The sequence below is a fragment of the Oryctolagus cuniculus genome, chromosome X, assembly GCF_051225735.1.
Source record: "Oryctolagus cuniculus isolate XC-2025 breed Fujian yellow rabbit chromosome X, ASM5122573v1, whole genome shotgun sequence".
NCBI lineage: Eukaryota > Metazoa > Chordata > Mammalia > Lagomorpha > Leporidae > Oryctolagus > Oryctolagus cuniculus.
In genome coordinates this window covers 757,772-771,896 of record NC_142888.1, presented here as the reverse complement: position 1 = coordinate 771,896, position 14,125 = coordinate 757,772, and the positions used below count along the sequence as shown (strand labels likewise).

The 14,125-nt window shown below is 42.6% G+C and overlaps 1 protein-coding gene across 9 annotated transcripts in view; it reads right to left on the bottom strand.

The window, feature by feature from the left end:
• The window catches only part of MOSPD2 (motile sperm domain containing 2), a 74,498-nt gene that overhangs the window by 25,994 nt on the left and 34,379 nt on the right, over positions 1-14,125 (bottom strand). For all 9 annotated transcript variants that reach the window (XR_016228340.1, XR_016228341.1, XM_008272358.5 and 6 more), the window contains 6 exons: positions 11,140-11,264; positions 8,943-9,119; positions 8,362-8,474; positions 6,090-6,186; positions 4,510-4,606; positions 3,639-3,768 (listed from right to left, as the gene is read on the bottom strand). Coding sequence is in view for 7 of the 9 variants with exons in the window: in XM_008272358.5 (XP_008270580.2) it covers positions 3,639-3,768; positions 4,510-4,606; positions 6,090-6,186; positions 8,362-8,474; positions 8,943-9,119; positions 11,140-11,264 (739 nt within the window). In the remaining 2 variants the exon portion in view is untranslated. The remainder of the gene's footprint in view (positions 1-3,638; positions 3,769-4,509; positions 4,607-6,089; positions 6,187-8,361; positions 8,475-8,942; positions 9,120-11,139; positions 11,265-14,125) is intronic.

Sequence of the window (14,125 nt, the reverse complement as noted above, 5' to 3'; positions counted from 1 at the left end):
TTTATTTTATTTATTTGAAAGAGAGAGAGAGAGAGAGATTGAGAGAGATCTTCTATCTACTGGTTCACTCCTCAAATGGCTGCAAAGCCAGGGATAGGTCAAGCCAAAGCCAGGAGCCAGGAGCCAGGAGCTTCATCCTGGTCTCCCACATGGGTGCAGAGGCCCAAGGACTTGCGCCATTTTCTATTGCTTTCCCAGGTGCATTGGCAGGGAGCTGGATTGGAAGTGGAGCAGCACGGACTCGAACTGGTGCCTGTAAGGGATGCCGGCACTGCACGTGGCAGCTTAACCCTCTATACCACAAAGTGGGCCCCTCCATAAATTTTATTTCTTTTTTTAATATTTATTTATTTATTTGAAAGAGTTACACAGAGAGAGGAGAGGCAGAGAGAGAGAGGTCTTCCATCTGCTAGTTCACTCCCCAATTGGCCGCAACAGCCGGAGCTGTGCCGATCCGAAGCCAGGAGCCAGGACCTTCCTCCAAGTCTCCCTCACAGGTACAGGGGCCCAAGGACTCGGGTCATCTTGTACTGCTTTCCCAGGCCATAGCAGAAAGCTGGATTGGAAATGGAGCAGCAGGGTCTCGAACCGGCGCCCATATGGGATGCTGGCGCTTCAGGCCTGGGCGTTAAACTGCTGCGCCACAGCGCCAGCCCCCATTAATTTTCTTATAAGAGTAAAATAGAAACTGAAAAGAGTTAAATGCAGAAGTCTGTGTCACAGAGGTGAAAGCCCTCATCCCTCTATCCTGCTTTGCCTTCGGCAGCAGCTTAGTGGATATTTATCATGCAGCTGCTTTTTCCGTGTAAAAAGGACAGAAGAGGTCACCGAGGCTAATCAATAACCCACAGGATTCCCCAGGAAGATTTTCTTACAAGGAATTCCGCAGAATTCATGCAAATATCTCATGACTGGAAGGCAACCACACTTTCTAGATGGGAGACAGCAGAACTCCCTAGGCCTCCCTGCCGCTTTCCTAACTGTTAGGAACTGGGAAGACGGACAACAGTGTAACACTTACTCAAAAGCCCCCAGAACCCTCATTTGGAGGAACCATTTCATAAGAGTTTCAAATTAATCTCCAACACCTTTTATATCGGTGTCTTAGCCTTTCAAAGTATTCCCGTCACCATGCCTTTGATCAGAGAAGCACAAGGAAGAACAATAGGCCCTCCTGTAGAATGAACTGGAAAATGGGAACATGTAGACACCGATGTAAATCAAGTGGAACACTCTGAGCCTGACCTCTGTCTGCTTTACCTCCTCCTTCCCACTAAGGCTGACACCCCCACCCCTCCTTTTGGTTCCAACCCTTCCAGCCTTCTCAGGAATGGAACTGCCAGTGGCCTCTCTCTCTTATGTTTGGCCTCTCCTCCGATGGACCTAGCTCTGGGCTTTTAAACAGTGCTCACTTCTTGCCCATTACAGACCCCCAAACAATACCTTCATTAATGCCACATTCCTTCTTCCAAATGTTACCTCAGCCCCTGTTTGACCAGCCACGCCTCCAGCATGGTCTCCCCGCTTCCAGTTCCTTACTATCTGACCCCTCTCTCCAACGTGGCTCCTGGTTGCCTGAAAGTGCTCTCTGTTCGCACATCAATAATGTCACCACCAAGGGCACTGCCCACATATCATGCTCCTGGACCAGCATTGGCAGCACTTGGTACCACTGGTTACTTCTTCCCTCGTAAAGTATTCTTCTAGGGGTAGGTGCTGTGGTGTAGCAGTTAAAGCCACTGACTATGGTGCTGGCATCCCATATGTGTGCCAGTTCGAGGCCAGACTGCTCCACTTCTGATCCAGCTCCCTGCTAATGCTCCTGGGAAAGCAGTGGAAGATGGCCCAAGTGCTTGGGCCCCTGCACCCACGTGGGAGACCCAGAGGAAGCTCCTGGTCCAGCTCCAGCAATTGCAGCCATTTGGAGAGTGAACCAGTGGATGAAAGCTAGCATTCTCTCTCTCTCTCACTCTCTCTCTCTCTCTCTCTCTCTCTCTCTAATTCTGGGCTCTGTTATGACTGCCACAAAATTCTCCCAGCTAGGTCTAACTTTTCCCCTCTGGCTGTGACAACTGAAATAACACCTGTCTCCCTGGGCCCTTGCTTGCTCACTTCCACTTTATTAAGCACATAGCTGACTGGGTGACCTTGAAAAAGGCACATCAGATCGGGTGTCAGTTTATGATGGAGGTGAACTCCTCCTCTGACCTCGCCTGCCTCTCCAGCTTGCTTTCTTATTATGGATCTTCTCATTTTTTGTTCCAGCCACACTTATTTTCTTTTAACCCCTTTTTTCATTCCATTCAGCCATGACAACTAGGTTTTCCAGTTTGTCATGTCTTAAGAGGGTTTTTAAAATCCCTCTCCCTCTCCCTCCCTCTAAAGGTGGGCTTCATGACTGCATGAGTGGATGAAACTAAAACATCTGGCACCATGGAGCCCACACCCACCACTACTCCAGTGTGACATCCTCAGCAGCGCTCGTGCCTGCACCTGCCAACTATTCCCTACACGGCCCCAGAAGGGTCCTTTGCAAAATAAGCTGTGTCATCGTGTGGCTGTGCTCTGCCCAGACACATGGTTTCTGCCCTTGAACTCGGCAGTCCTCACTGTGGCAATGCTCTGGGGGCCTGCTATCTTTGTCCCCATCTCCTGCCGCCCTCTTCCTTTACTGAAGTCAAGCAACACTAACTTCCTTGCTGTGCCTCATACAGTTTCAGAACACTCCTTTGTTGCTTGCTCTTCCTTCTGGTGGAAGGTTCTTTGTCCAATTATCTATGGGGCCCCTTTCTCAGTTCCTTGAGGTCCTGCTGAAGTGTTGTCAGAGGGGCCATCCTTAACTGGTGTGTGAGCCAGGGCTTCTCACCTCAACACTCCTGACATTCGCGCCTGGAATGCGCCGTCCCGTGCACTGCAGCTTCAGTGGCATCCTTGGGCTCCCGTGCCCTGCCACACTACCCCACCCCCTCGTTGTGACAACCAAAAATGTCTCTAGACGTTGACAAATGTCCAATGGGGAACAAAACTGGGAATGCTTTAATTCTTTCTTTTCTCTATGCCTTTTCAAAACCTCTGTCACAACTGACACGCTCACATGCACACACACATATATACGTACACACTCACAGCTTTTCCCCCTCTTATGTCAGGCATATTTTTGTGTGACTGCAGCTTTTCTCTAAGAAGACATCACAGATGTCTTTCCAAGTCAGAACAAACAGACTTACCGTGCCTTTCTGAGCGGCTATGGGGTCCTCTGTAGCATGGACACTGCGTAATGTATCTCACTGTTGCTTCACCAGTGGCCATTTCGGTTGTTACTTTCCAACCTTTCACACTTACAAACAATGCTGGCACTAATGTGACAGCACAGAGGGTGACTGTTCCTACCAGGGGAGTTGCTTAGATGGAGATCTGTGTGTGCGCTCTGGACAGATCCAGACTCGTGCGCAGGCCTGCCAGCGAGCCTCTCTATTAGCGCTCTCCATTAGCAGCTCTGGGCCATTCCTCTGGGTGTCCCTAGAGCCTTGCAGAGTTCCCGGCCCACACGGAATGCTTTGGTGCCTGCCAGACGCGGGAGGGGAGCGATGCCGCCTAGCTCACGGAGGCACGTTTTCGTTCTGTGCGTAAACGCTTACCTGTGCTCCATCACTTTGTTTCTGGGAACTTGTTTCCAGAACTGCGTCAATTCTGCTGGCCCTGTGCCAGATGACTGTTCCATTTCTGCGGCCATGATCAGAAAACGGTCTTGGGCAGAGACTATGAAACCTGCATTTCAAAAAGATAACTCAGCGCCCAAACAGGAAGCTTTACAAGGAGCTGAATATGTGGCCTGAGGCGTTATAGAATACAACATAAAGAAAAAAGAAGAAAATGGAACTACCTTAAAAAAGAAAAAAGAAATTCTAATAAGGAGAATTCTTGCTTTTCTGAAATTCAATTTTAATTCTTGTCCATTTAAACAATGTTATTCTATAAAAATAATTATATTTTAATGCTGGAAAAGGGCTTCGGGGTAGGGCCGGCGCCGCGGCTCACCAGGTTCTAGTCCGGATCAGGACGCTGGATTCTGTCCCGGTTGCCCCTCTTCCAGGCCAGCTCTCTGCTGTGGCCAGGGAGTGCAGTGGAGGATGGCCCAAGTACTTGGGCCCTGCACCCATGGGAGACCAGGAGAAGCACCTGGCTCCTGGCTCCTGCCATCGGATCAGCGCGGTGCGCCGGCCGTGGCGGCCATTGGAGGGTGAACCAATGGCAAAGGAAGACCTTTCTCTCTGTCTCTCTCTCTCACTGTCCACTCTGCCTGTCAAAAAAAAAAAAAAAAAAAAAAGGGCTTCGGGGACCCTTTTGATCTTCTCATTTTACATGTGAGACAAGGATGCCTAGAGTGAGGTGAGGAGACTTGCTGATATCTTTTGTTCTCTAGTTTCTAGCTGGTAGCTCCGCATGCTGGCACCCAACTCCAAGCTCCGCCCCTACCACACCTGCTGTGGCCCCCAGCTGACAACTCACCCCCATGGGGAGATACAATTATATCCACCGATGCACCAGGGTCACAGCTGCTGTTGCTTGGCTTGACTCTGTATTTTTCCGGAGCAGTTGTTCTCACCTGTTTATAAATACAGTTAGTCACATCACAACCTTCATTTTTTCAGGGGCGAAGTGGTTTAAGAACGACTTGGAAAAAAACCCCGGAAGTTAATAATGAATGATCAGAGTCTGCAGAGCAGCTTTGGTGGTTATGCACACAATGCATATTTTTCCTCCCAAGGGGATAAAAGCATCTTGACCTATATCTAAGTCACTTAGCCTTCCTCTTCAATAAAAATATTAATCCATGCGTTAAATATTTGTTTAATGGCCTGAATTTAGTGATGCAAATTCACAAAACAATGCCCATTAGAGCACATTACACAAGTGCTCAGAAAATCAAAGCAGTAGATAATCGGAGCCTATCCAGCACCTCCTAGCAGCTGCATCGAAGTCAAACGGAGGATTTACGCTGTACAGTTCAGGGCAGTGCTGGACGCAGTCCTGCTCAGGATCAGGTTAGCATTCCATATTAATTACCCTCCAGAATACTCTGCTTTGGATTTTATAGTTTTACCTTCCACTGTTATTACAAATTAAATTATTCATATAACAAAGAGTGGTTATTCTAGGGTTTTTATTTCTAGAAAATTCTAAATCCTAGCACTGGTTTGGATATTAGCCCATTACTGCACTTTTAAGGTTGTGACACATGGGGCAGGCATGGGTACGGCGGTGAACATGCTGCTTGAGATGCCTGCATCCTACAGCGGAGCACTCTGCTTCTGACTCTAGCTTCATGCTGCTGTGCAGCCGGTGATGGCTCAAGTACCTGAGGCCCTGCCACACTTGTGGGAGACCCAATTGAGTTTGTGGCTCCCAGCTTTGGCCTGACCCTGCTCTGGCTGTTGTGGGCATTTGGGGAGTGAACAAGCATTTGGAGGATCTGTGTCTGTCTCTCTGCCTTTCAAATAAAAATAAATAAATAAATAAAAATTTAAAAGAAAAGGTTGAGATATAGATCCCAGGGAAAATTTTAGATAAGTTATACTGCTCGGTTACAAGTATAAGGTAGGGGGCCAGCGTCGTGGCATCGTAGGTAAAGCTGCTGCCTATGACGCTGGCATCCCATACGGGTGCTGGTTCCTGTTCTTGCTGCGCCACTTCTAATCCAGCTCGCTGCTAATGGCCAGGGAAAGCAGCTAAAAATGGCCTAAGTACTTGGCCTCCTGCTACTCATGTGGGAGACCTTGAAGATGCTCCTGGTTCCTAGCTTCAGCCTAGCGCAGCCCCAGCCATTGCGGCCATCTGAAGAGTGAACCAGTGGATAGAAGATCTCTCTCTCTCTTTCTCTCTCTCTCGGTCTCTGCCTCTCTCTCTGTAAGTCTTTCAAATAAATAAATAAATCTTTAAAAAAGTAGAAGGTAGTACAACATGCCAAAAAATATAAATGACAACACCGTGCAAGTTCAAAGTTATCTGTCTTTCAATTAGAATATGCCTAGAATCACTTCCTATGTTATATTTCCACAATTTGTTTATTACATCTTTCAGATATTTACCTTAAAGGCCACTATATTTTTAGTTACATTTGTCAACACTATTAAAGTTTTCTTCTCTCCAGATTCTGTACTTCCAAAATACAGTTCTTCAGCTGGGCTACATGGTGACAAAAACACAAAGAATTTATATTACTCAGAATAAATGACAATCTAATTGCTAACTTTAAGAAAAATATTTGGTTAATATTTTATGCTCATTTGGATAAAGAGATTTTACTAAAAGGACTACAAACAATTATCGAATATGATTTTATATTTTAATCTTACTGATTCAATATCTGTTATTTAAGAAGTCCTCTGGTTTTCCCTAATATCAGAAGCATAATAAAGAAGAATAGAAATCAGAATTAGGAAGATTCTGTATCAACCCTATAATCAATGCAATTTTAAGATGCATTTATTTCAACTCTTGGGAAGGTTATGGATTATAATCAATGCAAAGAAGGTATCACTACTTCAAGTTTACCTAATTGCAGAAAGACTAGAATGGGGCATATCTAACAGAGAAGACTATAACTTATAAAGAAAGATCATTAGGGATACATGTAAGTAACAGGACAATTTCTTATTACACAATGGCTTTCCTTAGTAATAGAGGAGAAAAGTAAACACGGAAATCAATTTGGGGTGGGAACTTATCAAACAGTAAAAACAGTAAGCCTCAGACTTCAAAGTTTACTGTCATGCGCCAATGTAATGCTCAAGACCTAAAATAGAAATGAAGAGACTCAAGCCAAGTTTATAATTATGTTAGCCAAACTGTATCATGTGCCTCAAAAATGAGCATTTCTGTTGCGCATAAAAAGGTGAATGACTGAGCTAAGGTGAGTCTTCAGATAGCCCTTGCTGCTTAGATGCACCTTTAAATGGATCCGTTGTTACCAGGAATATCTGCCCATCAGGGACATTCCTTCGTGTAGAGAACACCTATTTTGAGGAAGCGTTCTCCCAGAAAGGCTGTGGCCAGCTCTGGACAAGATGGAAAATGAGCACAGTTGCTGGCTTCCTGTTAGAGTTCCCTCTTAAGGCCAGGGAAGTGATGGATCTCTGAATTGCTCTCAGTAAGCAGCACGGAATCACAGCTGTGACCATGCCAAGGGGACAGGCGCTGGCGGGCAGAGCCAAAGCGCAGCCTTGGACGCTGTCCTGCCGCAGCCCGGCTTCTCCCACGCCTTTCTTCCTGTCCCACCTGGACACTTCGAGGCTAGGGCCTACACTTCTCACAGGCGTCCTGGGAACACAAAATGTGGAATTTTCCCAGTATAAGGGAAAATGGAAACAAACTCTAAAGGGGAAAAATGGCAAAATAAAACCATGAGAAACAAAATACATGTGCCTCTCATACATGTGCCCCCCCGTCACACACACACGCACACACACACGCACACACGCACACACTGAAGTTGTGGAGATAAATCTAAATATAACAGTAATAAAATTATATATAACCAAACTGATCTTGTTAACCAGAGTACCCGAGATTAGAGTTTTTGAATGTCTGGTTGTATGAGGGATCTTCAGAAAGTCCACAAAATATGCACATTATGAGAAAACTATGCATGGATTTCAACAAATTTTTTGCATTCAAACCACTTTATCTTTTAATTCGATTTTCTATAGACTTTCTGAAGTACTCCTGTATTGTTCAAAAAAGACATGTCTAAAGCACAGTTACACAGGAAAGTTGCAAGTAAAGGGGCACAAAATTGCTACATTAGATCAGCATTGAAGTGGGCTGGTGCAGTAGTATCAACTTAAGGCTAAACAGATTTCCCAAGCAAAAGCATCAGTGGTGGGAAAGATGTCTTTAAATAATGATAAAAAAGTCATATTTGGGGTTAAATAACCTGGCAAAATAGACATGCGCTGAAGTTGGGCTTTAGTCAAAAACCTATTTTCCCAAGTTCACCTTTGGCTTTTAGAAGGTCAAATCAACAAAGACCAATTTCAGTGGCATTTCTGACACACCTAAACTTGTGCAAGTATCAGTAATATGAGAAAAGAATGTAATGGTGATTCAGATGACTAGAAATTTATGAATATTCATTTTTATTAACTGACACACAAAGAAGGTCCTTAAAGGCTCAGTGGAATAACTAAGAAAAAGGTGGCTAAGAATATCACTATGGGAACCATGGCAACACTTCAGATCACCTTAAATTTTGTTATCTCCATAGTTTCAAGAATAGTATAGAAGTTTTCTAAATTTTGCAGCTCCCTTAAGATGATCAAGATCTGTCCTAAATCTGTAGCTAACAAAATTAAAGAGTACCTGATATGTAGTAAGGGCCCTTTAAACACACTCAAGGGTTTCTTGAAAGATTTTATCTTTGAATCGCCTTTTTCATTTTCTTCTACTTTGGAAGTAGGTTCGGATGGGTTAAGCTAAAGACACAGGAAAGAAAATGAAGAGGGAAAAGACACTGAAAATTTATTATTACCCTGACATTTGGGCATGTTATTAGGCAAAAAAGTAAACATTATTTTGAGTCAATCCAAATTATACTTTTTAATTAGGTTTACTAGGTCTAAGAGACACATGTAAGCTATATTAACAGGACCCTTAACATATAGTTGAGTGCCTGCTACAAACAGATCACTGCAGAAAATGTAACATGATTCTTTCCTTAAGTGTTTAAATTTGTTCTAAATTATAACATCATATCTGTCTTCTATCATTCATCCCTGATTACTTGTGAAAAGAGTGCCAACTAAGTGCTCTTTAAACAAAATGAGATAGAGAAACTATATCAAGGTAGGTTCACATTCATCACATTCATAAAATATTTTTCTCTTAGGCAATTAAAATATTTTATAAATTGGGGCTAGAGCATAGCCTTTGCCTCCAGTTACCTTCTTTAGCAGAGCTGTTTGTTCTTCATTAGGAACGGTTTCCAGGGTTTCTTTGCCGTCACTTTCTATATCCTCTTTACTTGAAGTTTCGTCCTCACTGGTAATGGGCCCATTCTCACACAGTGGCGTCTGGAAGTCATCATCTACTAACGGTGGGTAGCTGTACTTGAAAGGATCCTAAAAGAAAAGAATGGATCAGGCTCTCGAGAAACGGCTAGTGGATTTGAAATTCATTACTTTGAAAACTGATTGAATTAGGTAGTGCAATTTCAAATATAGGAAGCATTATGTCAAGCTAGAAAGGGAAAGAAAGGAAGAGGTGTGGGACATTTGGCTATCTAGCTATGAAGACTCCATTAGCTCTTTAGCTCTCTCCTCACACCAAAACAAATGGTGGATAGATAAAAGCTTTAAATGTATGCATGCATGAGTAGGTGTGTGATTAGAAAATATTCAAGCTCCAGAACAAAACTAAATAGGATTGAAAACAAAACAAAATAAAAAGACACACTAAAACCCAAGAAAGGAAGGCCCTTTTACACAAGGCAGAAACTCCAGAAGGAGATAAATGTCGATAAGAACTGAGCACGCGACAACAAAGCAATTCCCAATGGCCCCAAGCAAGCGAAACCCAATCAACCAATCAATGAAGCAGGAACCGAAAAGCCCTCTGAAAACAAAACACATTAAGTAAGCTTTTTGTTTACAAAAGGTCACAACTGGAAAAATATGTATCACACAGGTAAGAAATGAAAGACAGCCTTTGTTAACATATACAAAGCAGCAAGCAACAGTGTGCCGACCCACCAGAACAAGGGGGAGGGAAGGATACAGAGCTCACAGAAACCCAACCAAGGCTGCCTCTGGAAGCTGCTCCAGATCTCTTACAACAAAACACACGCCAAGTGCAAACCACAGTACAATCTTCTTCACCTGAGAATGGCAAAGACAGCCAACGTGAGAGTAGGTGGTGTTGGCAAGCCATGGTTCCAGTGTTCTCACACTGGAGGGAAGTGGGCCCAATCTCTTTAGAGGCACGTGGCAACAGACATCTAAATGAGAAACCGTATATACCCACTGGTCCAGTTATTTTACTTCTCGAAGCTTATCCTTTGGGGGATATTTGCTGTGGCCCTGGACCAAGAGTTATTTGCAAGGATCTTCCCTGCAGCGATCTTTCTAAGGGCAACAGAGTACAAAACCAGCACAGCCCAGAGGGTCCTTTGTGAAGTAAATCACCCTCTCCACATGCAAAAGAAAACAGCAGTTTTACTGAATGCATTTTAAGACACAACAATTTTTATGGGCAAATTATTATAAATGACAAGTCAAATAAATTGTTATTTTAACTAACTGTCATAGCTGACCTGGGCCACACACTTGGTCTCTCTGGTTAATATGTGAAATACAAAGCCTCAGAAGAGGACAGCAGTAAACTTCAAATTAAAAATACTGCTTCAAGGCTTTTCTAATCAAAGAAAACAGAGGACATTCCAAAGCTGTCATCTTGCTTCTCTCAGAATAGAATTTTGCCAGGAAGTATAAAAGCAGACCGTACAAATTAAGTATATTAAGAAATATTGTCGACTCAAAGCATACCAAATCCATATGTTTCACAGTTTCTATACTTAACATGTTTTAAGTGAAAAAGACTTGAACAGCGAACAACTGGAAACAGATTAAAGATATATCAAAAGGAAAGTCAACAGCTTATGGTTCATTTCTAGACAATGGAATACTATGCAGCCACAAACAATCAAGTTTGCCATATACTGACTTGGAATGATCTCAAAGAAAAAAGGTCCCAGAATGACACCAGAGTGTATAAATATACTAGCTGTTTAGAAGACACGAGTGTGAGGAAGAATTATACATGCTTTTTTGCTTATCTATGCAATACATATCTCCTGGAATTAATACAAAGAAATCCAAGTGGGAAGGGGACCAGGAGTAGGGGACAGGACTGGGAGACATTTGACTGAAGACTTGTTTCTGCATACTCTCCTGAGTACTCCTTAGTTGATAACCACACGAACATACCACTTAGGAAAAGAAACATTTAGCAACTTCAACATGTAAATAAAAAACCCCTGCACATTGCTTGTAGCTACTCTTGGGTATCGAGCATCTTCCTTTTGCCATGGGAAAAGAACACAGCCTAACTGGCCATTGTCCAGATTTCAGGTAGTATACTTACAGTTCCACCCATGTGGGGAGGCAGGTATTCTACACTGACATAATCCTGGACTTCATTTTTACTTGTGAACTTCAACAAACTCACAGCTTCTGGACCAAGCCAAGTTTTCACAATTTTGAAAGCAGCTGAAGAAAAAAACAGTCACTTCATTATAATTCTTTTCATATTTTCTTAATTTATTGTATGTGCTAGCCCAGGTCTTCTGGAATCAGTCTGGCCTATATCTACTAACACTTATCTTTGCGTGGCCAAATAGTTAATTAAGATTCTCTAATTCTTGCAAGCATTTACAGTAACTGTAAATGACTGACCCTTATGGGTTTCCAGTGTTCCACAAAGATTTAGGAAGATTAAATTATTCTGATGTTCATTAATGAACTTGTAAGGGTTTTGGCCTCTGAACACATCTATCAATGACCTCAACCACTTTTAGGCTCTGAATCAAAGTGCAGTGTGATTCAGGGAATAAATAACTGCATAGTAGGATGAAGAGTTATTTCCTTTATGGCTCTGATAAATCCACAATCCTAAAGGCCTTTTCAACGGGGTCCGGAAGAGAAGGAAGCAGCCCTCCTTGTTATGGGTGTGAGCTGGACCCAGACTTCCTTCCTAATCCGAATCTTCTCTGGCTCTCTCTCAGGCGCTGCGGTTTACACACTGGGGGGAACTTAGGGAGTCAACAAGAAAGAACTATCAAACCCAGCTGCTTGGGACTCTCAATCTTCTGTCATGTCATTTCTCATTCACACTTAATTTTTGAAACTTGACTTATATTGTGACATCCTGATCACATATTAAAGAAATTAAAAGAGGAAAATGGAATTATATTTGCAAGTGCCATTGGCAAAAAACACAGGAAATAAGAATAGCATGCTAAATAGTAGTTCAGAAAATCACATTTTCACTTTGGCTAACTATGATTTCAGTTTTTTCACATAACATCTGAATTTTCATAACCGCTAAGTAACTTGACATGTTTGGAGCTATACTCCTTGAGTTAAATTAAGTGCTAAAGCTAATTTTTTGTAACAACTTTATTGAAATATAATTTACATACCATAAAAATATACCCTTTTAAGATTACCATTTGTTTTTAGTATATTCACAGGGTTGTACAATCATTACCACTACGTAATCTTTCAACATCTTCATCACACCAAAGAGTCCTCACAGTTCTTGGCAACTACTCATCTATTTTTTTGAAAGATTTATTTATTTATTTGAAAGTTAGAGTTACATGGAAAAGGAGAGGCAGTCCACCCACTGATTCATTCCCCAATCGGCAGCAAAGGCCGGAGCTGCGCTGATCCAAAGCCAGGAGCCAGGAGCTTCCTCCAGGTCTCCCGGGTGGGTGCAGGGGCCCAAGGACTTGGGCCATCCTCCACTGCTTTCCCAGGCCATAGCAAAGAGGGGGATCAGAAGTGCAGCAGCCGGGACTCAAACTGGCACCCATTTGGGATGCCAGCACTGCAGGCGGCAGCTTTACTTGCTATACCACAGTGCCGGCCCCTCATATATTTTCTATCTTCATGGATTTGCTGCTTTTGGAGATTGTGTATATATATATATATATATATATAATCACAGAATCACAGAATATGTGGCTTTTTATACTGGCTTTGTTTACTTAGCATGTTTTCAAGTCTCATCCAAGATGGAACAGGTATTGGCACTTAGTTCTTGTTTATAGATACACAGTATTTATTTATCCATTTATCAACTGATGAACCTTTGAAGTGTTTCCACCTTTTCGATGATGAGTAATGCTGGTATAAACATCTGTGTGCAAGTTTTTGTGAAGACATGTTTTCACTTTGCAGGTATCTGAAGAAGTGGGGTTTATGGATCATTCCTGGTTTGACTTTTTGCAGAACTGCCCAGTTGTTTTGCATGGTGGCCACACCACTTTACAGTCTCACCAGCAGTGTACTGAGGATTCCAATTTCTCTATATCCTCACCAATATTTGTTATTGTCTCACTTTGACTTTCATTTCTCTAATGCCTGATGATGTTGAGTATCTTTTTATTTGCTTAGTGCCCATTTGTATATCTTCTTTAGAAAAATGTCTACAAATCTTTAATCCACTTTTTAATCAGGCCATATGTCTTTAGTGAATTGTAAATTATATATTCTAGCTATGTCTCTTATCAGATGTATGATTTGTAAGTCATTTCTTCTGCTTCGATGACTATCTTTTCACCTCTTGGTGGTGCACTCGGAAGCATAAAAGTTCTTAACTTTAAGGGTCCAACGTCATTCCTTTCGATGCAGATTCTCAGTTTGCCAGCATAACTTATGAAAAAGATTTCTTTTTTTTCTACTGGATTATTTTGGAATTGTCAAAAAAAGAAAATTAACTGATCACAAATGTTGAGCTCATCTCTGGACTCTGGTCTGTCTCATGGAGCTACATTATACCCACACTACAAGGTCTTGACTACAGTAGCTTGGTCATAAACTGAAATCAGGAAGTAAAAGTCTTCCAATTTTTTAAGACCATTTTGACTACTCTGGGCCTCTTGAATTTTCATATAAATTTAGGACCAGATTGTTGATTTTTGCCCCCCACCCCAAAAAAGTGGCTGAGCTTTTGATAGCAACTGCATTAGGATATCAATTTGGGAAGTGCTGCCATCTTTGTAAAACATTTAAAAGATTTTTTTTTTTTTGGAAAGAGAGGGAGAGGAAGAGAGAGAGAGAGAGAGAGGTTGATTGATTTCATCTTTGGTTCACTCCCCAAATGCCCGCAACAGCCATGGCTGGGCCTGTGCAAAGCCAGGAGCCAGAAACTCAATCTGGGCCTTAAGTCTTTTAATCTGTTACTGCAGATGGCTGGAACAGAGGTTCTCGTGCCCCATAAGAAAGGAATTTCAGACTGAGACCAAAATAGGCAGTAAGCAAACTAGTAGTGTTTAATGTAAAGTATGCACCTGGCAGGCCAGGTGGGCAACTCAGTAAAGACCCGAGGGCACAGTCTGCATTCA